At 34.8% G+C, this 22,716-nt stretch overlaps 1 protein-coding gene across 3 annotated transcripts; it reads right to left on the bottom strand.

Annotated features, from left to right (window-relative positions):
* Positions 1-97: 97 nt before the first annotated feature.
* KPNA5 (karyopherin subunit alpha 5) lies at positions 98-22,653 on the bottom strand. Of its 3 annotated transcripts, none has more exons than XM_085318470.1 (14): positions 22,499-22,653; positions 19,995-20,128; positions 17,406-17,507; positions 17,223-17,322; positions 16,215-16,309; positions 15,320-15,451; positions 14,336-14,424; positions 13,014-13,113; positions 11,181-11,344; positions 9,969-10,047; positions 8,885-9,010; positions 7,594-7,721; positions 5,778-5,956; positions 98-3,830 (listed from the first exon to the last, which is right to left on the bottom strand). In XM_085318470.1, the coding sequence occupies exons 1-14, from the start codon at positions 22,500-22,502 to the stop codon at positions 3,643-3,645; spliced, it is 1,620 nt and encodes a 539-aa protein (XP_085174596.1). In that variant the 5' UTR covers positions 22,503-22,653; the 3' UTR covers positions 98-3,642. The 3 variants fall into 3 exon arrangements, with proteins under 3 accessions (XP_085174596.1, XP_085174614.1, XP_085174604.1); XM_085318488.1 differs by lacking the exon at positions 22,499-22,653 and adding an exon at positions 19,257-19,363 and having other exon boundaries at positions 19,995-20,080; XM_085318478.1 differs by lacking the exon at positions 22,499-22,653 and adding an exon at positions 17,697-17,783 and having other exon boundaries at positions 19,995-20,018.
* Between the last annotated feature and the right edge of the window lie 63 nt (positions 22,654-22,716).

The following is a 22,716-nucleotide window of genomic DNA, read 5'->3' as shown; positions in this document are numbered from 1 at the left end:
TGAATTTGCTTGTCTCAATGCAGCATTGAAAATGGCATTTTTATTTTCTAGTTTAACAAGCCACACTTATCAGAAAGTTAAATAAATACAATAAACATCTGTAAAATAGGTTTTATTGGTTTCTGTATGGTATCTGGAGTTGTAACATTCCATAATATTGCATACTAATGTGTTTTGTTACAGTAATGGGCCTTTGGCCTGGATTTAAAGATGCACTATTATTATCTGAAGTTAATATAAATATTTTAATTTCACAATATTACATGAAGATGTCGTGCTATAAATAACTGAAATTTCTCATTCCAGATTTCTGAGAACTCTTGAGAGCAGAGTTAAAACTTCACATAACAATTCACAGACCTATTACAAAAACCATCAGTCTTGCAATTTAAGAAATTTAAATTCTTAATTGAGAACAAATCATAAARCAAAGACAATAGTGCATCTTTTCAGATGAACAGACAGACCCAATAATAAATATTTTCCAGTTGCAAACATTTTCTATAGCTAACTATTTCTGTGCCAACATTATTACTATTTTCTGATTGCTGCTAGCAACAATGTTTAAAGCAAATACTAGAAAAATTAAAAAGCTGTATGAACCAGTCCTCAGACAAAAGTGCAACGATGAAAAAAAATAAATATGATTCAGTGTATCAGAGTAGGGAACTTAAAAAAAAAAAAAAAAAAAAAAAAAAAAAAAAAAAGGTAAGCTTTGCATAGTTGCATAGATTAGCTAGTTATTATTCACATTTTAGCAAAACTAAATGGTACCCTCTTAATTAAAGAAAGCCCCCCAAACTGTATTCTTAAAAACACACTCTGCAGCTGATGGGGCACTTCAGTATTCTGTGTTTAAATTAAATGCCAAACTTGAGATCTTTTCTCACATTCCCTGCCACCAGCTGCTGGTTTCATCCGTTTAAGAAACACGTTCACTCCCCTACCTGACTAGGTCAGAGCTGATTACAAGTCATCATCTCTGGTTTTACACTCATTTATGTACTTTTCACAAAGCCTGTTGTAAACCCAGTGCTAAAATAGGAAAGGCCATCTTGTACATTTATCCTTTACAGAATAGCTAATGAAGTATTTTCATTATTATTTTAAAATAAGAAATTTTAGGGTAAACCAAGTGCTGAGACTAAACAATGCATTTAATTACTAAAGTCAGTCAACTTCAGTTCCCTTTAAACTATTACTTTAAAATACAGAGGCATGAAATAGTTTATCTAAATGCATAAAGTGCAGTCAGTAACTGCTCAGACATACAGAATAATACATCCACAAAACTGAAGACATTCTTCCAAAACAAATRTAATACTTTAAATGTCCTCTCTTCTCTCCATTTTCAAGTCTTTCAAGATTTTTATAGTATTTTTATAGTTTATAAAAGACTATAGTTTGTAGTCTTTTAATCAAGATTTGGCTTAGAGAGGCTTATAAATGCAGTGTTTACAGGGTCCTCCAAATAAAAAGCAGGCACCAATGGTTATGTAATATTATCAAAACAAGTTTGTTAGAAGCAATGGAATACCCTGTTACCTGAACAATTTTCTTACACTAGAAGAACACTGAAGTTCAGTATTTACTAGCAATCCTGGTAGATTTCCATGATCATTACCCTGTACATTGAACAGATGGGGCAGAGGGGAGGAAGTCAGAATACAAAAACTAAAATTATAAGAGTAAAAAGGGCACAAATACAATCATCTAACATTATAAGAAAATTTGGCAGCTATACTYAGTATTATCACACTATTCAAAACTGCTGTATGCTGTACAAATCTAGGCTTAAAGTGTCATTTGCTAAAATATCTCATTATTCAGAGTTCATAAAGTAACAGCACACCTATATACACTTCTTGTAACATACCTCTAACTTCCAGTAAAAAGTTCAAGAGATTTCTTCCCTCTCAGTTACATCTTAGTCAAAACTGACCATTAGTCTTAAAAAAAAAAAAAAAAAAGAGAGAGAAAAAAAAGAAAAGAAATCCACTTCAAGTCCCACATTCAATTACAATATAGTGTATATTGCTGCAACACAGCAAAACATCTTATGAATCTTAACTTGACATAAAAAAAATTCTAAATATAAAATGGTACTATAAATGATATCACCTTTAACCTGTATTTCTCAGTGCATTAAAATATTATTTAGTAACAAGCACAGTGCCATGGGAAAAGTAATTTTAAGTTTAAATTGCAGGTTTTATAAAGCATGAAGTCCTGTCATGTCAAAGATTTTACTTAACCCAGGAGTTTGGTGCTAATCCAGTAAATACAGATAATATTGATTTTAATTAACCCAAAGTGTTAATTTATCCAAATGAGACATACTACTAATATACCAAAAACACTACTMATATGCAAGTCCAAGCAGAGCATCATTTTTCTGTATTTAAAATGGTTTATGTAAATATTAGAATCTTACTTGTCCTAGTGTTTAACAGCAAACACCGCRTTGTAGAACATAATTGCTTAGAAGACAACTTCTAGTTAGTTTGGTGTCCAACTACCTAATGCTATTTACAGTACAACAAACATTTCATTTAACTCAAAAGTAGCGATTCTCTATCCGTTTCTCATTGAGGCATTTCTACTGTTTTACCAAAAGAAAAACAAGATAGCTAATTTGAATATTCAAGTGATGGTACRTATTTGGTCAAAAACATAACACCCACTGTCTAAACAAAGCTACTGTTACTAGAAAGGCAAACACTGCAATGTTTCTCAAAATAAAATAATGTTACCACATTTTGACAGGAGACAGCTGTAAACCATCTGCCTTGTATTTGCAACTGTGCAAATTGTCATCTCTCTCATTCATAATCACAGCATTCTTATGGTAACTACAGCAACTGCTTCTGCAGCAAAATATTATATTTGTAGCTGACTTTTAATGCCATTTAGCAGTTTTAATTACAAAGCTAGCATCAAATGACCAGCAAGCTCTCTGCTGATTCCAACTTGAAAACCTCCAAAATAGTCCCCTTCCTGTGTACATCAGAAAAAGCTTTTTCATATATTTATTAYTATATTAGGTAATTAGCATTATATATGCATATCTATTATGTCTTTAAATATATTTTATAAATAAATTCCAACAATGTGTTAAGTAATGCATAAGAGTTCCACAATTTAAATAAATATTTTTCACATTCCAATTCAGCTTCTTAAAAGCTCATCTTTATTTCATGCCTTAGTTCTGAAGCAATGTTTTTGCTTCAATTCAAGAGGTAGATTTGATAGAGACTGGGCAAGTCAAGCCTACTGCCAAAAATGCAACTGTCAGTAGCGGTATTGCTGATACGCAGTTTGAAACTGCATCAGAAATTCAGACCCTCTACCTAAAGTCCTACCGATTCTTAGCTTAACAAGTTCTTGTTAAATCACATTTAACAATTTTCTGCAGACATGATTACTCACATTTGTTTTCTGTACATGATATAATGAAAAACGCAATTACAAAACAAAAATGAAGTTTTATCTAACACAATGTATAAAAGTGCATGAGCTGCTGCTTCATCTCTCTGAAACATGTTCAACTTTTCCTCTAGCTTTGGCCATAAAGAATAGATCTCAAAAAAAAAAAAAAAAGTTACAGGTGTTTACATTTTATGCTTGTCTTCACTTAATTTTTTACAGCTGAAACCCTTCCATTGGAGCCTCCTGCTGTTGAAAAACAAACTGCTGCTGACTTTCATCCACCTGAGGTGCAATACTGGAATCCTCTTCTTCGACACCAAAGTAATGTTCTATGAGTTCGAAAGCCTTTTGGTAGATCTCTTGGTTTTCATGTCTCTGAAGAAATTCAATTTTATCAAGTCCTAAATTGAAAACAAAAGTTTTTCAAAATCTAGTTACTTCTGAAGACTAATAGAATAAGTTCAAAGAGAAACAGGTTGTAATATGAAAACACAGTGGTACTTCTTAAAAACAAACCCATAAACCATTTTCGTTCATTCACTATTACTGACCCTTACAAGAAATGGATTTTTTTTCTTCTTCCTCATTCTTTCCAGAAATTAATATGTATTTTCTTCTGCACCAAATGTTCCTAATTAAGACAGATTGCTGAATTTTGTAACCTAGACTAAATTTCCTGGAGCTTTACAGTTGCAACTGTAATTCTAAGCACTTATCTTAATTGACAGCCTTTTAATTCAGTTAACAGCTGTGATAATGTACAARGAAACACACCATGTATACAGAGAAAGCAAATTTGTTTTGAATCAGGACAGTATAAAACTGTTTGCTAGAGCAACTTCTAGTATTCTCATTTCTTTTGATACAAAGAGTTTAGTTTCACTCTTTCAAGTAATTCTATCCTCTGCTCTAGGGTCATCACTGGCTGCAGCCTGKTATCTTCTTTTTTCAACTTTAGTTCTGTTTTCAAATTTAAATTCAAAGTTTTCAAATTCAGAAGGCATCACCCATATCTATACAATTCTGCCAGCACAGCACCATGTAAGTGCTTCCTCTTTTCTCGTCTCCAATCCTAATTTTAATAACGTCAGGTTAACTCAGAACTCTTGTTTAGGTATTCAAGATAAACCAGATTAGGAAGAGCTCTTATGAAGCATTCTGGTAACTACAGAATCCATATGCAGGTGACTGACATCAGCTAGCATAGATGTTTCCCCAATTAACCTCTATCCAGTTTCAGCAGCCTGTTGCCAAAAATCAATCACAATATCAAATGGAAACTTTTGCCGTTTTGTGACAATCTTAATATTTCTGTAGTAGTATTAGCATCTGTTGGAAGATGTACTTAACCTTCTAAAAAGGACTCTAGACATTCAATAGTTGAAATTCTGTCCTAGATCTCGAGTCTGTTCATAGTAAGTTAAATTAAACTATTAAGTTCTTATTCATCTTCCATATTAGATTGCAAAGTAGGTTTGCTAATGCACAGGATCATACTTCTTAACAGAGATTCAGATTTAATGACTGTCTTACAGAAAAGCCAGTAGCATTTGACGTAATACAGCCAGCCAGAACTATTTGCAGTTTCTGAAACAGAAAGGCCTGCCAATTCAGAAACTATGAAAAGATGAGCTTCCRTAAATAGTGACAGATTCACTTTTAACTTCGATTTTGTCAAATCAAAAGATCTAGTTGTACAGTTTCACAAATATGATTTTAATCTTGATATTCTGCCTTTTAAAATTGGTTAAATTCAGAATGTCTTAAAAGGTAACAAAATATTTTCAAAAGTAACTACAACTTACATAATTTCATGATCTGAAGTAGATTCTTGCTATTATTGATATTTACTATGCTAAGAAATGATCAACTTTGGGAATAAAAAAACCCTTGACAGCTAGTATTTAAAATGAAGTTATAAATTAGAAGAACTAAGAGTAAGACAAACTCTGATCTTGCATTCCTGTTAATAATGAAACTATATCTGATAGGAGTATATCTATTAAAGTAATAAACATATATTTACAATTAAATGATAAAATTATACAAATCATTGGTATCACAGTCTATGGGAGCTGTGCATTAAATGCTTCTGAAAGTCTTTCTTTAGATTAGTGTTTCATAAACTGATCCCAGGCCAAAAAAAAGAAAGTTTCTGCATTTAACTACCTTTCTCACCATGTTACATTGATCAGTGCAAATTGAGTAATGTCCATTTATGTCTGAAGAAAAAAAAAATCTATTAAGTTTACCTAAAAATCTCATACAAATGGTTGACAGCAGTCTTGATTTTACAGCCTGAAATAAGAAAGTTTAGGTATGCAGTTTTACAATAAGTAATTTCTTACCATATGCTTCTTCTATAAGAGCGCAATAAGGATTGATGCCCATTCCATTTTGCTTAGACTCTTGTTCTCCAAGACGCAGAATATTTTCAAGTCCATTTAAAGCCACTTGTACTATTTTTGAATCCATCACAGTCAGGAGGTCACAAAGAGGCTTGGTACAACCTAATGCTACCAAATATCTTTATAAAAGAAGAAAAGCAGAGGGAAGGGGGAAGGAAAGGGTGATAATTCAGCACATTTATTCTGACATGTCATTCTATCACAGCTGGTCCTTAATTTTGGTCTTAAWTTAAGTGGCTGAAACAGTATTTGTAAAATGTGCAACAACATGAAATAAATTCAGTCTCAAATAGAATACACACATTAAATTTTCTCATTAGAATAAATTAGCGTATTTATTCTACAAATGCCAAACTTCAGTTAACAATCCTTTCAACTCCTTTTTATGTAGAMTTTTCAGATAGGTTTGACTGAGTACAGGAGGAAAAGTTAGTAAGTTTTTTCAAGCACTAAGAATTTTTATAGTGGCAAAAATGTCAAGTAGCATGTTACAGAGAGATAAGAACAGTTGTGAGAAAGATGCATTTTGGGACAACGCAGTGGTCCATACTAACACAGTCCAGGGTAATAACCTATTAATATATTAGTTTTATCTGCTATAAAGGGAAGGATGTAATTGCGAATACAACAAGATATGAGGATTCTGAGTATCTTGTTCCTCTTCTCAATTGTGCACAAAATTCTGTGTGGTCTTTGGGAACCTCCATCATTGTTCCTACCGTGCAAACAAGATATAGGCAATAATGTCTGCCTGCATCAAAAGGTTGTCTGAATATAGTTAATTAGAGGATGTAAAGCATCTGACAGTTTGAGAATAGTATCTAGAAGATATTAAAAGGGCTAAAACTTCATGAAAGAGATAGATACTATTTTGTGATGGAAAACAATGTTTATGCTATTATATGAGTGTTTACTATTCCAAGATTCTGCATTAAAATTTCTATTAAATATGCTAAAATTTAAGATGTTAAGTTATGCAAGCAATTAAAATAACAAACTTTCCTTGTGTCTGATAACATTTAAATTATCCTGTTTCTCTTATAACCATTAAATTTTCAATAAACATGCACTTGTGAAAGATCTCACAAATATGCTGGAGGAGTTATTATATCACTTTCAGTTCTGGCTTCTAAATATATATGGATTTTAAAATGATAGTATAGTGAACTAGTGATACAAACAACTACATTAATAGCATTCCAGAGAAACTGCAGAGTATTTGATGCTAGTCATTTAAGATGTCCAGTCTTTGCAGTACATGAATAGCTGCTGATGTAATGTTTTACTAAACTACACTTTGAAGAAAAAGCCTGATATCTGTTTTAAAATAATACAGACAATAAATCTAGAATACATGAARAAATAATTTTTTTGAAGTTTCCCTATAAAGAAATACAGTCCTATTGCACAATTTTTCAATTTTCAAATCCTGAAACTATTCATTAACTATAATAAATTAAACTGTGTTTGACAATGTAACATCAATTCTGGAAGTTAACACTAAAGTTTTCACAGAATTAATACCACTGAAACAAAGTAATTTTTTGTCAATTTGCTGTTAATCCTACTGTTTATCTTCTACCAATTTTTCTGAATTTCTACACGTTCATCCACTGTATAGACAAAGTTTCAAGAAATTGAAGTTGTGCTTAGGGTTTCGTTGCTAGGTTTGTTAGGATGCAATTGCAGAAATAAGAGCTCCTTAGGAAAAAAGATATTTAGGCAAAGAAAACAGCAACATTCACAAACTAAGTACCTAATCTGTTCAGGGGTTCCTCCTGATGTTGCATTAGTTATGGCCCATGCTGCTTCTTTTCGGGTGCGAAATTCAGCTTTCTGAAGAATTTCAATCAATATTGGAAAAATATTTGCATCTATAACAGCCTAGAAGAAGAAATCAGGAAGTTTTGTGATAATTAAGAAAGTTAATATACATAGGAAAAGAGCATTGAAACCCTTCACCATTAATTTCAGCCATACCTGTTCATATCAAAGAATATAATTTTTTGTTTCTTAACTAGAAGGCACAACATTAACTAGAATTGCTAAACTGATACTCAGAACTACTCCAGCATTGTACCACACTAGCCTTCAGAATATTTTCTTTGTTGATTTCTTCTTTTGTGGTGGACAGAATAATGCTTACTGGATAGCCCTGTTTAAAATTTGTATTAATAGGTACAGTAGCATCACCTTAGCATAAAAGAAGCAGAGATTTCAAACTGGAGGTCAAATCTCAAATAAGCTTCACTCTGGCCTTTTTATTCAGGTCTGCAGTTTTTATAGAAAGAATATGTCTGTAATTGGAGACTATATAGCAATATCTGAAAAGACTTCAAGCAAATGACATTTTCATCCATGATTCAAGAAGAAAAAAAATCATACTGATTCAGAATTCTCATTTTTGTGAAAGTCTTGTCTTCTAACATAACCTTTTTTCAGGTAATATTAGGTTAATCACTGGGGAAATAGTTAGGATCTAATAATTTCTCAAGACAATTCAGTATTAATGACATCATCCAATTTTCTGAAACAAGCAAAATAGTCAACATTCCCCAATACATGGAATTAGTAGAACGGTCCTCATAGTTTGTACAAGATGTTTCTTTTCAACTTAAGACAGAAAAATTGCTTATTACATTAATATCACATATACTAAAAAGCATAACAAAATTAAAGAGAATACATTATTAGATGATGCATCACAGGAAAAGATAGCAGATGTTAATATTAAGTCTATGAGAATATTTTAGGTATCCTTCATTCCTTCTATAAGAATTAACTGAATCCTTTTGAAAGAAGCAAGTCATCTTCTTTAGTACAAATGATAACTATTTTTTTTAGAAAGAGTATTTTATGAAGTTATTTATAATCTTTGTTCAAAATTAACACATTGAAAGTTAAACAGCATTATTTTAGTCCTGTTTATAATTTTGAGTTCACATAGCATCTACTTATTTCTCCTTGTGATGGAAAAATCATGTGAGCTCATAAAAGGAAAACAAAAAGTAAAATCAAACCCAGATTACTAAAATAAAGGCTGTTACCTGAATCTGAGCTCTGTTTCCTGCAGTAATATTAGAAACAGTCCAGCATGCTTCTTTTCGAATAGATTCCTTGGGACTACTCAGCAAGTGCAAGAGACAGGGCAATGCAGAACAGTTTAGAATCACCTAAAATAATTTGAGAATTGCAAATTTGCTTGTGCAATTAAAAAAAAAACACTTTACAGATAACCTCAAAAGAAACAGATTTTGCAGCAGCTTTAGATTTTACAAAATGTCATAGATAAAAGTCTTACAAAATGAAGGTTCTCAATGATCCAGTGTTTGAATAGAAAATGCAACGATTTGAAAGGATCTGCCCTCAAATAACTTCAGACATGGAGACTAAAGACAGCAAGACTTAATAAGGCTGGTTAACAGCAGAATATGACATCTTAAGTAGCTGAGTTTAAACCTAATTTGTTCACACTTTTATAAAGGCACAAATGTTTTCTATTTAATTCCTTAGTGAAAACATCTTCTATGGAGCCTACAACAAAGTAAGTAATTAGTGGAATTCTTTATTTTCCATATACACTAGTTCTGTAAGCCTTTTAGATAACAATTTTCTTCAAAACAGGACCTGTCTTGGCAGTATTTCCTGTATTACTTCCACTGCCTAAAAAAAAAAAATCTTTAGGACAAATTGCATTAGCAAGACTATCACATAGAAATTCATGTGCAAACCTAGTATGGGCGTTCCTTACAAAAAGTGAAAACTTGACTGCATTTCAAGATTTAAAAATAAAAAGTAGCAATAATAGATAATAGAATCTCCACTAAGAAAATAATTTTTTCATAATTCATGGGAAGCAGCATTCAAAATATCATACAGGAATGAAACAATCCTCTATCTTCTTATGTTGCTGTAAGAAGTTAATTCTTGCAGTAATTTAGTGTTTAAAATAGCAGCCTCAACTGACTGTCAGACTGATAGTATACAAAACAGAGTAGATTTATAAAGAGCCTCTTTCAGTGAGTTGAATGGACTCCTATACCAGATATACAGTTTCTTGCAATTAATTTTTACAAAATTCTGTATCTTTTTTTTCTGCCAATTAGTTTTTCTTCAATCAACTAGTCTTACCTGTGTTTGAATATCGTCGCCAGTAACAATATTTCCAACTGCTCTTAATGCAGGGGATACCACCTTGTAATCATTATGCCTGGAAACATTACAAATGTTAAATCATTTGATGTTACCAAATGTTACAGTATAATTTTGCATGTTTATTTCAGGTGCAAAATTTTTATTTACAGAAACACTGTATTTCTTCTTATAAATTCCCCCTATTTAGCCAAATTTGACAACTGTAAAACCATAACTGAATTGTTTATTCAAGGAAATGGCATCTTTATGGAACAAGAAAACTTGCATCTGTAGAGCAGAACAGCAGTCAGTACAGCAGATGCTGTCTACAAGCTGAGGACAGGTACTGCACCATCCAGTTGCCACACAGACAAAAGGTGTGTCATTAGCTGTATACTAAAACTTAGAAGCTCCCTTCTACAAGGGAATTTCCCGTCTCTTGTAAGTGAATAACCATAATAACCAACATATGAAGCCCATATTCAACTACTGAATGGGGGGATGGTGCAGTAGAAAATCTACATAGTTTTCATAAAGCATCTRTGGAAGAAAAAGGAATTTTACTCTCTCTTGACAGTTACACAAATGCGCTTTTCATAGAGAGTTATGCTTAGCTGTCAGCACGGGGAACTATCACTGAACTATCACTATCACTGAACTACTCAGCAGTCCCCAAATGAACATAAGGATTTAGTCTCCCTTTCTAGGGAAATAATCATAAAACAAGTGTTCTTGAATGGTTCACAAGTGGCAGAAGCTCATCTCTGGACTCTGGTTGTCCAAGACCTCCCTGCATTTCAACTTCATCTTCTACAAAAGAGCATTACTGGTAAAGAAACAAAATACAACATTGATACTAAAAAAGTAAACTGAGAATTTACAATTCAAGCTTGATCTTCAACCTTCACTTTCAGACTTCTACATGTAGATGATAACCTATGTTAAATTTTAGAGAATAAAAAGGAGTACTTTACAGAAAATTCTTTTCACTATTAATCTTAGGAAAGATCCCAAGAGCGAAGCAACCTAGCAAGTAACTGACAAGGTTTCAGACTGAGTTCATGTTCATTACTTCTTACCAAAGAAAGTTCAGACTTGAGGTGAAAAAAATCCAAAAATATGAGATCTCCTCCTTATGGAGAGCTCAACTCTGAATTCATTAGTATTAACAATACTATAAGACATGTATTTGATGAAGAGAGTACTTACATAAGCAACTCTACCAGTCTTCGACATACTCCAGAATCAATAACAGCTTGAATTTTATCATTGGGTCCATCTGAAAGGTAAGAGAGGGCCCAGCAAGCATCTGCTAATACATCTGGATCACTGCTAAACAACAGTCTTGATAGAACATTTAAGCAAGGAGCAACCTAGGTGAAAAAAATACATATATTGCATAAATATTTCCTTGCTATGGGTATTTCCTATTTGTCATATTTCAGAGAACAGTTTTCAAAGGTATAGAGGTGTGAAACTATTTATTGCCAAYGCACACGTGCTCAGTAATGAGACAGGAGCTGGGTGGAAGCCTTCTCGATTAAACTATATATCCAATTCAAACTTATTAATTGGATAAATTTTGATTTAMAGCCTATTTACATGGAAATATTCTATTAGGTATATATAACTGTTCAACTTAAACAAAAAACATCTGCTTTTACAGATAACCAGATGATCAGGAATTCCTGATGCTTTTTTGAAGTGCCCAGGTAGAAGAGAAATTTACAGTAATTACGCTTTTTGACGCTACTGCTATTGCAAAAGTATTGGAAGTTATTTGTAATAACCAATTTATAAATTATACAAATTTAGTACAAAGACTCTCAGAATAATTCACAAAAAGGAATCAGCTTTTTATTGAACCAAATCAAACGAAGTACATGTGAACTCATTTCTTCTTTCAATTGTGGTCTCTAGCCCTCACCTTCTTCAAGCTCCACACAAACAGATGGATGAAGCCCCCCCAAAAATGGGCCATTTTAACACTTGAAAACTGTCAGGTTTCACTTGTGCAGACTAAAAAAGTCACATTCGTCCAAGAATCTGAAACTCTATCCTGCATTTGTTATGCAATTCAGCTTCCTTTACACGTCTGATCAGTGCTATTGAAAAGGGCTAAAGCAAAGGAGCTATTCTTATTATCAACTGACTACACAGCRTCCTTTCCAGTGGTGGGAAAATGATTTAAGCAGCAGAGACCCTTCTTGTTTTTTTACTGACAAAAATCAAACGCTACTGAATGGTGTAACTTAGGAAGAGAAATTGCAAAACAATTAATTGATGTCAAGAAATTCTCCCTTTTGTTCACTTCTCCCCCAAGAATTATAAAGCGGCAATGACAATAATCACTACTCTGTGAATTAGTTTCAAGATAACTGTCCATTCTCCCCAAATCATCTTTATTGCCTTTTTAATCCCGGTCTCTTCTATCAGAACACCTAATATTCAATTCCATCTTTTACTATCATAAAAATTACCATAAATTAATTTAATACAGAAAACAAGATGCTACCATTTATATCAGTCTCTGCAAGTCTTGCTGTCTTTATAACTGTATACTGGGGAGAGAAAAAAGTGAGAGGGACAGCATAAAGGCAAACCGTCTTAGAAATCATAGGCTAGTTTAATTCTATTTGACAGAGGGGAAAATAGAAAATTTTTTTCCTGCATTGTGAGCCTGCACGTTATTCAACAATCACAAATTGACAGAAGAAAAGCTTTGGTCATAACTCGTATCTAAAACAAATCAGGAAAAGAATACAGCCCCATTGGGTTTGGTGCTCAAAATATTACTTGTCTGCTATTTCACACCAATAAAGAAATATTTATTGGCAGCTAACTAATTTAAACCTAAAGTGTGTAACAGTCATTTGATTTTATTGGTGACAAGTATCAAAATAGATGATCCGATGTAGAACRAACACATGGAGAAAGCGATCAAATTGAGTCGTTCTCCAGAAACAATGATTGTGTGTTATTGTGTGTGTTAGTTCCTTCCAATTTTTTGATTTCTCAAGATGAGTATTTCTTTTATTATACCTTACTGAAGTCTGGAGGTGGATTCTTTCCTCTACAGAGATTTGAGAGAGCCCAGACTGCATTTCTAGTTGTTGTAAGACGATTTGAATTTGTTAACAGTCTGTCAAAGAGGAAAAAAAAATATCAAAAAGATAAACAGCTTTTTTCTTGTCTATTGTTACTAATACTACCTTATATGGGGGAGGGGGGGAAATCTATTATTGGGTACCAGTTTCAGTTTATTTCTCTTAATAGCTCACATGCTGCAAATGTCTTCTTAGAAAGAACTGAATCCAAATAGGTTATTTTGCATGGACAACTCATTCCCAAATGAGTATAAAGTACACCATTGCTAATATGAAAAAAATTCAATTAATCTCTTCTGAGGTTCTTCAGAAGCAGCTAGGAGATGAAACCCTGCTTTGAGCTCACTTTCATGTTTTCATTCAGAGGATGAAATTAATCAAAAAAAATTATAAAAACAAAAATAGGATTCCATAGAATATTAGAACTTAAAAGCACTTTTTAAAAAGTTACTTTTTTTGCCTAATGAATACAAAAGATTCAAAGCTTGAAAAAAAAAAAAAAATACCGATTTCACTTTCAGATACATACCAAAATGACCAAAATCATTACCTCTTAATCTTTGAGAAGATAACAACATTGCTCTATATTATTTTAAGCTATTTTACAAATCTTTTAAAGTAATTTATTATTTTAAGCAATAATACATTTCAGAAAATTTTTGTTGGATACATTTTTGCTTGTGATGAAGCTACATTACATCCTACTGTAAACATAAAGTTAGCACAGTAAGTGTTACACGTAGTTATGAACGATGCTCTTAGTGAGGAGAAACCTGATGGGAGACACCTAATGCAATAACTGTTCTGCCAGCTCATCTCACAGCCAAATGGATAGCAAGACTGAAGCTTGGGGCTACTGCACAAAAGTTGGCTAAGTCAGGAATGACAACCTGTTGCACAGCCAGCGGGAATCAGACAAATGCAAGTATGACTTAAATCAATTCTCCAGCCTTATATATCCAGAACTCCGACAATGCCTAACACTAAAATAACCTTTCGAAAACATGTGAAATCTTCTAGTGATGGATTATTATTTAAAAATATATATCTAAAGCTCAGAACCTGAAATGTTAGATTCACAGCAGTATAATATTTAAAACACACTCTAGGTACATTTGTTTTAAGAACTGATCAAGAAAAATAAGTAATCTCAACTTAAAAATAAATACAAGTTTTTTGCTAAGTGACTTCTAAGTTGAAGCTTACAGTTATCTATAGTTCTATACTACAATTACAATATTAACTTACAATACTTACTCCAAAAGGGGTGGTAATATTCCACAGTTTAAAACAAAATCTCTGCATTCTGCATTATCACCAGCRATGTTACCAAGAGCCCATACTGCCTAAAAAGTAAAGCATCTAAGTGAAATTGTATATGCTTACATATCAATTTACACAGATAATCTATATATATTTACAGCAGATATTATGAAAGAGTCAAAAAAGTTAGCAGAATCATTCCGAGTATAAAATTACAAGAAGATTGTACTGATTTCTATATTGCATTTGTTGTGTACTTATAGAAAATCAGCTGCATACATGAGGTCATACTTTTAACTAAAGAAAGTCTTCTGTTATGAAAATGTATTGATTCATATGCTTTTCAGTGAAAGGTATACATATTATTTTCAATAGGCACATTTGCTCAACAAATGCTGCAATAAAATTGGCTCGAAAATGCAAACCATGTAAGAGGAATCAAAGGAGTTAAATTAGAAATCTTCACTACTGAAATTCTTAAGCATTCCAAAACCATGTTAAGTGGTTTTGGAATGCCAGTGCAAGTCAGTATGTTACAGCACCTCCCCAAAATATTTAAAAAATTCAGGAAACCATTAATGAAGACTGTAAAATAATACAAGATAAGAACAAAAAGATAAAAGAAATAGAACTACCTGGTAACTTTGGGAAAGAAAAACAAACAAACAAACAAATACCACAGTCGTCATTTTCTGTCTATTATGGTATCTTAAACACTGTTGACTTGTAAATACCACAACAGAAACGAGGTACTTTCCTCAAATGATAATGAAATGAAACAGAAAATAGTTTCAAAGAAAGGAACCTGAAAGAAACAGCCAAAAAAAAAAAAAAAAGAGTAAAGCTTTAACTTCCTGGAGCCTGAATAACAGGCTAGTAAGCAAATGAGGCTCAGAACTTCYTTATTCATGAATGTCTTTTTTTTCTTTGTCTGGTTAAATTTTAAGTAGTTATAAAACGCCCCCMAAAAACAGTTACCTGCTCCTGTACATCTTCATGTTCTGAACTAAGCAACTTAATAAAAATCGGAACAGCTCCAGTTTCAATTACTACTTTGGTGTGCAGAAAAGTTCCAGATGCTATATTTGTCAAGGCCCAAGCTGCTTCAAACTGTTAAGGAGCAGAAAGCATAAGCATTAAAACTTCTGCAACTTTCATGTCATAGATTATTTTCCAATTTTTTCCCTTTCCACTAAAATGTGGTTATCATTATTACTGTACTTTCTGAACAAAAATTGTCATTGATAGAATACATTTTTATTTATTAAGCACTGTTAGTATCTATGTTGTTTTCAGGCTTTGGTTTGCACCACTTTAATCATAAGACAGATCAGAGATCTCTAATAACCAGTACAAACCCTTTCTGGTTATTCTATATTAAGTTTAAATTAATTTTTCTAATACAAATATAAACAAGGTCCACGTGCTATTCCATGGGCTACCAGAGGCAGTCAGAACTAATTACTCCCTTGTTACTAACTTTTCAAAGATTTTCCAGAAGCATTTCATACAAGCCTTTCAGTTTTCTGCATCTTCTCCTTCTTTTGTAAGATTACAACTGAAAAGTAGAGTACAGCACAATACCCAAACTCAAACAGAACAGATGCTGCTAACACATCAGTGTTGATGCTCTTAATTTACCACTTTGGAAACGCTCTTGAATAAAGACTGCCACATAGTCCCACAGACTACTATGAAATTCAGAAGAATCATGACAATTTCTGTGACAATAACTGACATTTTAGACTGTTAAAATTTACAGATTTGATGGCTAAAAATAATTAAATTTGATTATAAAAAACATAATTTCCAATGATGTTCTGGAGGTTCCTAATTCTACTCCAAATCCTAAACCAGTACCAGTCAGACTCACTTGCAGAGTGTAATTTTCATTCCTTTCTAGAAATTTCACAAATCTCTGCACTACTCCTGGTTTTTGGATGACTTCATCTATAGGTGGATTAGGTTCTAAGGGATAAAAAGAGAGAGATTTGCATAAGTCTAACAAAAAAATCCAAAWAAATTACTTTTTCAGTATAACACAACATCAACATGGTTCTCAAAGTTCTTACCCTAACTTTTAGCCTTTAGTCATTCTCAATCTCAAATGAAGGAGCTAAACTTTGACTTTAGAATAGTTTGTCAGATCATCTCCATAAACTGCTATGACTTACTAAACACTGCTGTGTATAGTAATAGTCCTACACACTATTATCCATTGGTATGTTAGTAACTCACTATAAACCACTGTTCCCTGAAGTAGTAATTCAGGTCAATGGAAGAACAACAATCATGGGATACTATGTTAAATAACCAAGCATATCTTTGTCTAATATAATGCTTGATTAATTTTGGTTCTCTGATACACAATGTTTGCATATCACAGTTTATAAACTCCGACGTGTTGTTGTTAAAACTACATTGCATTGTATGAATACTGGCATTAACACAAGACTAAGACAGGCAGTCTCAACAAAAACAAGTTACAAGTGTTCTTTGGCAGCTGTACCATTTTTCTCCCCTCAAATACAGAACTGCATTAGGATCAGAAATTCAAACAGCGCAACAAGTAAYGTAAGTAATGCTAATGTGCAGTTAGACACTGCCCTGGACACTTTAATCAAAATGTCCTTGCTTTTGTTACTTTGTGTGAAAGACTTAACAGTAGAATAATGAAGCTTTTTGTATTTCGCCATTGCGTCAGAATGAATTTGGCACTGTTTATATAGAAACAAAACTAGAAGCTTCAGCAAGCTCTGTTTTAAGCTTTAAAGCAGAACAAAGTTAGAAGATAACTGATTCTATATGATTCAGATTTGTAAAATTTGTAAACASAGAAGGAATAAGTAAATTAAAAAAAGAACAGAAAATGTATGTGTACCTTTAGAGAGCAATTTCCTGAATTTCTGGGTTGCTGTGAGTTGCTGATCAGGATCATCTGAGAAAATCATCTGTACCATGTCTACTGTAATAACTTCTTCCTAAAAATGAAAGAATGATTTCTTATGTCTAATACTAAGCATACGAATAGATAATATTTAAAAAAACCTCTTAAAGTATTTACCTCTGGAATAGGTACAGTGGAGCTGACATCAGGATCCTGAATTGGACTTTCTATCATAGATTCTTCATTTCCCGGAAGAGAAACGTTTCGGCGTTTAAATAGCTAAACAAAGAAGAAATTCACAGGAGTGTCAAAGCTGATCTAGAGCAGGTAGTAAAGGCATGTATTTGAAAAAATGCTTCCATCAATGCCAGTTAAACTGTTTCAGCTACTCAGCTTCCTATTCATCCATGCAAATAGAATTCTACATTAAAATTGAAAGAACATAAAAGAGAAACACTACATCTGTACCTTGATGAACTGTACTGCACCACACCGGAGAAACACTTAAATACTTGAGCTCTTTTTAATTAGAAGAGATMTATGCATTTTTCACATCTAAGAAAAACAAAATATGGATCTTTTCACTTTTAGTGTTTAATCCCTCATCATTCAGCATTATTTTAAATAAATATTATTTTTAATAATACTTATTTTACTTCTAATTTCTTTTAACTTTAACCTTTAATTATTTTCGATAATACTTATTTTAAATAGAAAGTAGCTGGTGGAATACTGTTTCTTCTTTACATTGTTCCTAAGCTAAAATTATCAACACAGAGGCAGCATTTGTGTATCTGCACACTGCATTCCTCCCTTTAACATTCAGCACAGAAAGTCTAAGATCTATGTACTTTCTTTATAAGATAATTACCTGGTAAACTTATTTACAGTTGCAGAAAAATTAAAACAGAAACATTAATATAGATGGAGAAAAAAAACAGTGTAGCTTCAAAGGTGAACTTTCTAAAGATATCATTTTAAAGTGATTTTGGATATCATGAATGTTTAACATTGGCTTTATGCATTACCAATACTCTAAATACATACCTGACCTGTAGTATTTAATGGGAATGTATAATGAGTACCTCTGCATTTTCTGGTATGCAAACAGAACATTCATGTTAGCCTGTTTTGCTTCTAGAAACCAAACCTACGTCTTTATCTTCAATTACAACTATTATATTTACACAGAATCGTAGAATGGTTGAGGTTGGAAAAGACCTCTGGAGATCATCTAGTCCAAGCCCCCTGCTCCAGCAATTATTGACAAGTTTAAGAATATTCATGGCAATATCTTTAAGAATAAATGTTAAAATTTCAATCCATTCACTTTCTGTGATCTCACCTCTTAAAATCTGTAATACCAACATGTCTACTGAATCCCAAAGACTTTGTCTTCAAAGTTGTCTAGACACCTAGATTTCTGCTATTGCACCTGGCCAAAACTGCTTAAGCAACTCCATGCTAACTTCTCCCCACACGTCAAACAGCATCCTAAAACAAGGCATTCTGTCTTTTGTTCAGCACACAACTTCCGGATTCAGCACAATCCTGGACACAGAACAACTGTGGTCAATTCCACTGAAATCTAAAAATGGAAGAAGAGATAAAGTTCCTCTTTTGTAAGATCAGCCATTCTTTTCAGCACTCAGCAAGAGTGTGGAAGCTCTTGGCTGAAACCTGTTAAGTGCCTTTTTTTTTCCTTCTTTCTTTCTTTCTTTATGGACATGGTCTACCTACCAGTTCTGACCTTTCCTGGCACAAAAGCAGTCTCATTTTCCTGCATAATTTGCTCCCTCAATGTGAGGGGAGCTGAAAATATTAGTCCAACAAATTAAGAAGTAAGAGAAAACAACAGTGTTCTCAGTCTGACAACATAAAACATGGGACAAGGAACACTCATCATTTTTATAATTTATCTGGGGAGAGTTCACTATAAAAATACACAAACAAACCTTTCAATAGATACTGAAATTCAGATGAATCCATTCAAAGGTGCTTAAGTATCATACTACTTCTTACTCTTACCTCTCTGGCCCAACTAATTTAAATTACTTCTCCATGTAGTGGCAACACCTTCCCAGGAGTAAGCATTCTCATCTCAGAGGGGACTGTAGATCAGTGCCTAGGACACTCTAGGTGGTGGGAGACAAGAGTCAGCCACTTGAGACAGAGGATAATAATAAACTACCTTCCTTACTTTCCTGGAAATGGATTCTGAAACATTTTGGGAACACAGACTACCACCAGCCATAAAATTACACAATACTCTATGTATTCTCATCACTAAAAATTCAATGACAACAACTGAAAATACTATTTGTAATAGTTCAGGATTGTCGTTTGATAGCCACAGTAGCAACATAGTTTATGAAAAGCTCTTGAGCAGCTTAAGGCATGGGTTCAATGACAAAAATAATCCTCTCACTTAACAGTGCAAMTTTGGCCCAAACTCCGTAAGAGTTTTTGGAACCTTACCTGAATTAAGATACTCCTTTCATTCCAGTCTTGCATGCTTAAATTGAGACTAGGGATTAAACTTAAAATATGGATCTCTCTTCGGTGTTTCCCACTGACTTAAAAGGGCCTCTGTTCACTTTTTTTGTTTTAGAATCCTACAGAAAGGTGCTAGGCACTCACCAAGATTGCACAGAAAGCATGTGTTTAAACTGGTTCTTTGGACTCTGATCCAGAAGAATCTGCTTTCACAGATCTGAATAAAACTTCACTAATCTTTAACAGTTAATATTTCATCGAGAGGCTTACCTGTTCTTCCCTTTTTTGTTTCCGAAGCTGGATTCCTTCCTCCTCTCTTCGTCTGCGCATTTCTTGGGGATTAAGTGCATTGTTCTTGTAGCTTTTCATTCTGAAATTATCTTTCCCTGGACTTGCCATGTTGTCTATTAAAAAAAGAAAAATTACCCCAAAAGGCCAAGCCTTGAAAGACAAATCTGCCATCTCTTTTACTACAAAAGTATCTAGAGCAGCAGAATGTACTCGTAGCTTATGGCAATGCCTAGTTCATTCAAAACATCTCCAAAATAGAAATTAAAGAAAAATCATTGCCTAGATTAAACTGCAGTTCATTTCAGGGATCAGACACTTTAATYAAATAGCTTAAGCTGCTACAAAATTAAGTTACTAGTCTTGTGAGTCTAGTAAAACACGAGAACACTACATTGCTAAATTTGAACTAAGATTTAAGGGAATAATYGTCTGCCATTCCATCAGCAATATAGGAATTTATTTCCTCCTTTTCAAAAAGGATATACTACACGTATAAAAAATAAATAAAAGGAAAACCTGGAGTAATTACTGCTTCATTTAACATTTTATTGTATCTTCAGTTTTTAAGATGCCTGCTAAAGCACAATACAAGATCTAAAAGTTATCTTGTATTTTCCTTCTCATAGAATCAGTAAGGTTGGAAGGGACCTCTGGAGATCATCTAGTCCAACCTCCCTGCTCAGCAGGGTCACCCACAGCATGTTMGACAGGGTTGCATCCAGGCGGGCCTGGAAGATCTCCAGAGAAGGAGACTCCACAACCTCTCTGGGCAACCTGGTCCAGTGCTCCGTTACTCTCACAGGGAAGAAATTCCCCCTCACATTCAGGCGGAACTTCCTGTGGTTTAATTTCTGCCCATTGCCTCATCTATATACAGAAAGAAAAATTCTGCAGAGAAAGGGTCAGTAGCACTCAGATAGGTCTATTCTTTTCCACCTTACATTAACTGATTGACTCATTTTAATTAACAGTTCACTCAACATATAATATTAGTATCTGCCTGTCACCTTTGGCATATTAGTTCTGGAAAGATAAAAGTGATGCAGCATGATTCTGTCACTGAAATGATCAAATGCAACTGACTGACAAAGTTTGCTTAATAGTATGGTGCTTGTTTTTAAAGCTGAAACTGAAGCTTTCATCTGAGAAATAATTAATTGCCAAAATTATGAATCAGGACTGTAAGCAAACTCATTTGTCTGGAATTCTTTCACAGCAAAAGAACAAGGCATTAGAATATTCGAACTACAGTTCTTGAGCTGCGTGCCATTCTCTATCAACTTCTGTGGTGAGGCTTTGTTATATCAGTATCAAGGGCTGCTGAATAGTAAACACCAGCTATGAAAGCAAAACAGTTTTCAGACTTAGGTGGGYATCAAGACACCCTGAGGACTGAGTAGCCTGTTCCACACCAACACATTAGGCTGGTAAGAATCCTGGTAAACTACTGCCATCTCTGGACCATGGCTAACTGAGCTACTTTGTAAAGAAATTTTCCTGTAATTGTATTGTGACTTTTGAAGGACAATTTTACAAGAACATTTTTTTGGACAAGACTGGCTTAACTAGTTCCAGAACACCCCACCTCTCTAATCTTTCAGGCCCTGCTAATTCAGTTGTGCCAATAAAACTGTCAGGCCAAGCAATGAACAAACAGAAGTGCTAGGTTAAAGGCAAACCCATCGAGTTCACCAGCTTCTTAACCAGTTACAGAAGCATCAGCTGGGAAACAGCTCTTATCAAAATTGTTTTCAAAAAGGAAAGCTCATCAAATTACACCCCTGTGCCTACAAAGATCTTACATGCATATTGTAAGGTCAGAAAGACTGTTATTCCCTATCTATTCAAGCTTCACAACTTTTGCATCTAGATCCATGAAATTTTGAACGTCTCGGCCCAACGCTACTTGTTTTAACACTAAATCCCTCCACCAGCCGCATGCTGTACCGCGCCCACCTGTTGTGCCCAGACTAAAACTTGCCTGAGGGATAGCAGTTCCCCGCCCGCCGCATCAGGCTCCCCAGGCGCCGCGCCGTGCAGGCTCGCCTCCGCCCCGTCCCGTTGGAGACTGTGGGGGCTGCCCAGCGGCAGGAGCACAGCCGTGTCACGGCGCCAGCTCCTCGCCGGCCCGGGGGACGCCCTCAGCCCCGGCCAGGGAGAGGGAGAGAGAGATCAACGAAGCATTTCACCCACGTCCCCTAAAAACGGGGTCGAGAAGTCCCAGGCAGCGAGGCGACGAGGCCGAAGGAAGGCAGCCCACCGGCCGCGGAGGCAGCGCGGGAGGACTCCGGCCCGGCTCTGCCCTGCCCTGCCCGCGGCGCCCCGCAGGGACCGAGCCTCCCGCCCCGCTGCCGCCAGCCGGGCAGGCAGAGGAGAGCGGCCTGCACCGGCGCTCCCCTCGACGAGGGGCACGGCACCCGTCCTCGCCGCGGCGAACAGCTCCTCCTTCCGCCCACCGGCTTTCAGCGCCCTGTCCCTCTTACCCATTGAAGCGGAGTCGGGAAGCGCCAGCCTCAACCGCCGCCCCCGGCGAGATAACCGCTCCGCTTCGCCCCGAATCGCAGCTCAAGATGGCGGACGCCGCCCCGCCGCGCGCCGCACCGGCTGGTGGGCTGCCCCCGCTCCCAGCAGGCTCTGCGCGCCCGCGCCGGGCGCGGGTGGGGGTGGAGGGGAATCGGAGGAACCGCGCCGGAGCGACGTC

The sequence above is a fragment of the Rhea americana genome, unplaced genomic scaffold (genome assembly GCF_003343005.1).
Source record: "Rhea americana isolate MKP2758 unplaced genomic scaffold, rheAme1 scaffold_117, whole genome shotgun sequence".
Taxonomy (NCBI): domain Eukaryota; kingdom Metazoa; phylum Chordata; class Aves; order Rheiformes; family Rheidae; genus Rhea; species Rhea americana.
This window is presented reverse-complemented; position numbering and strand designations above follow the sequence as displayed.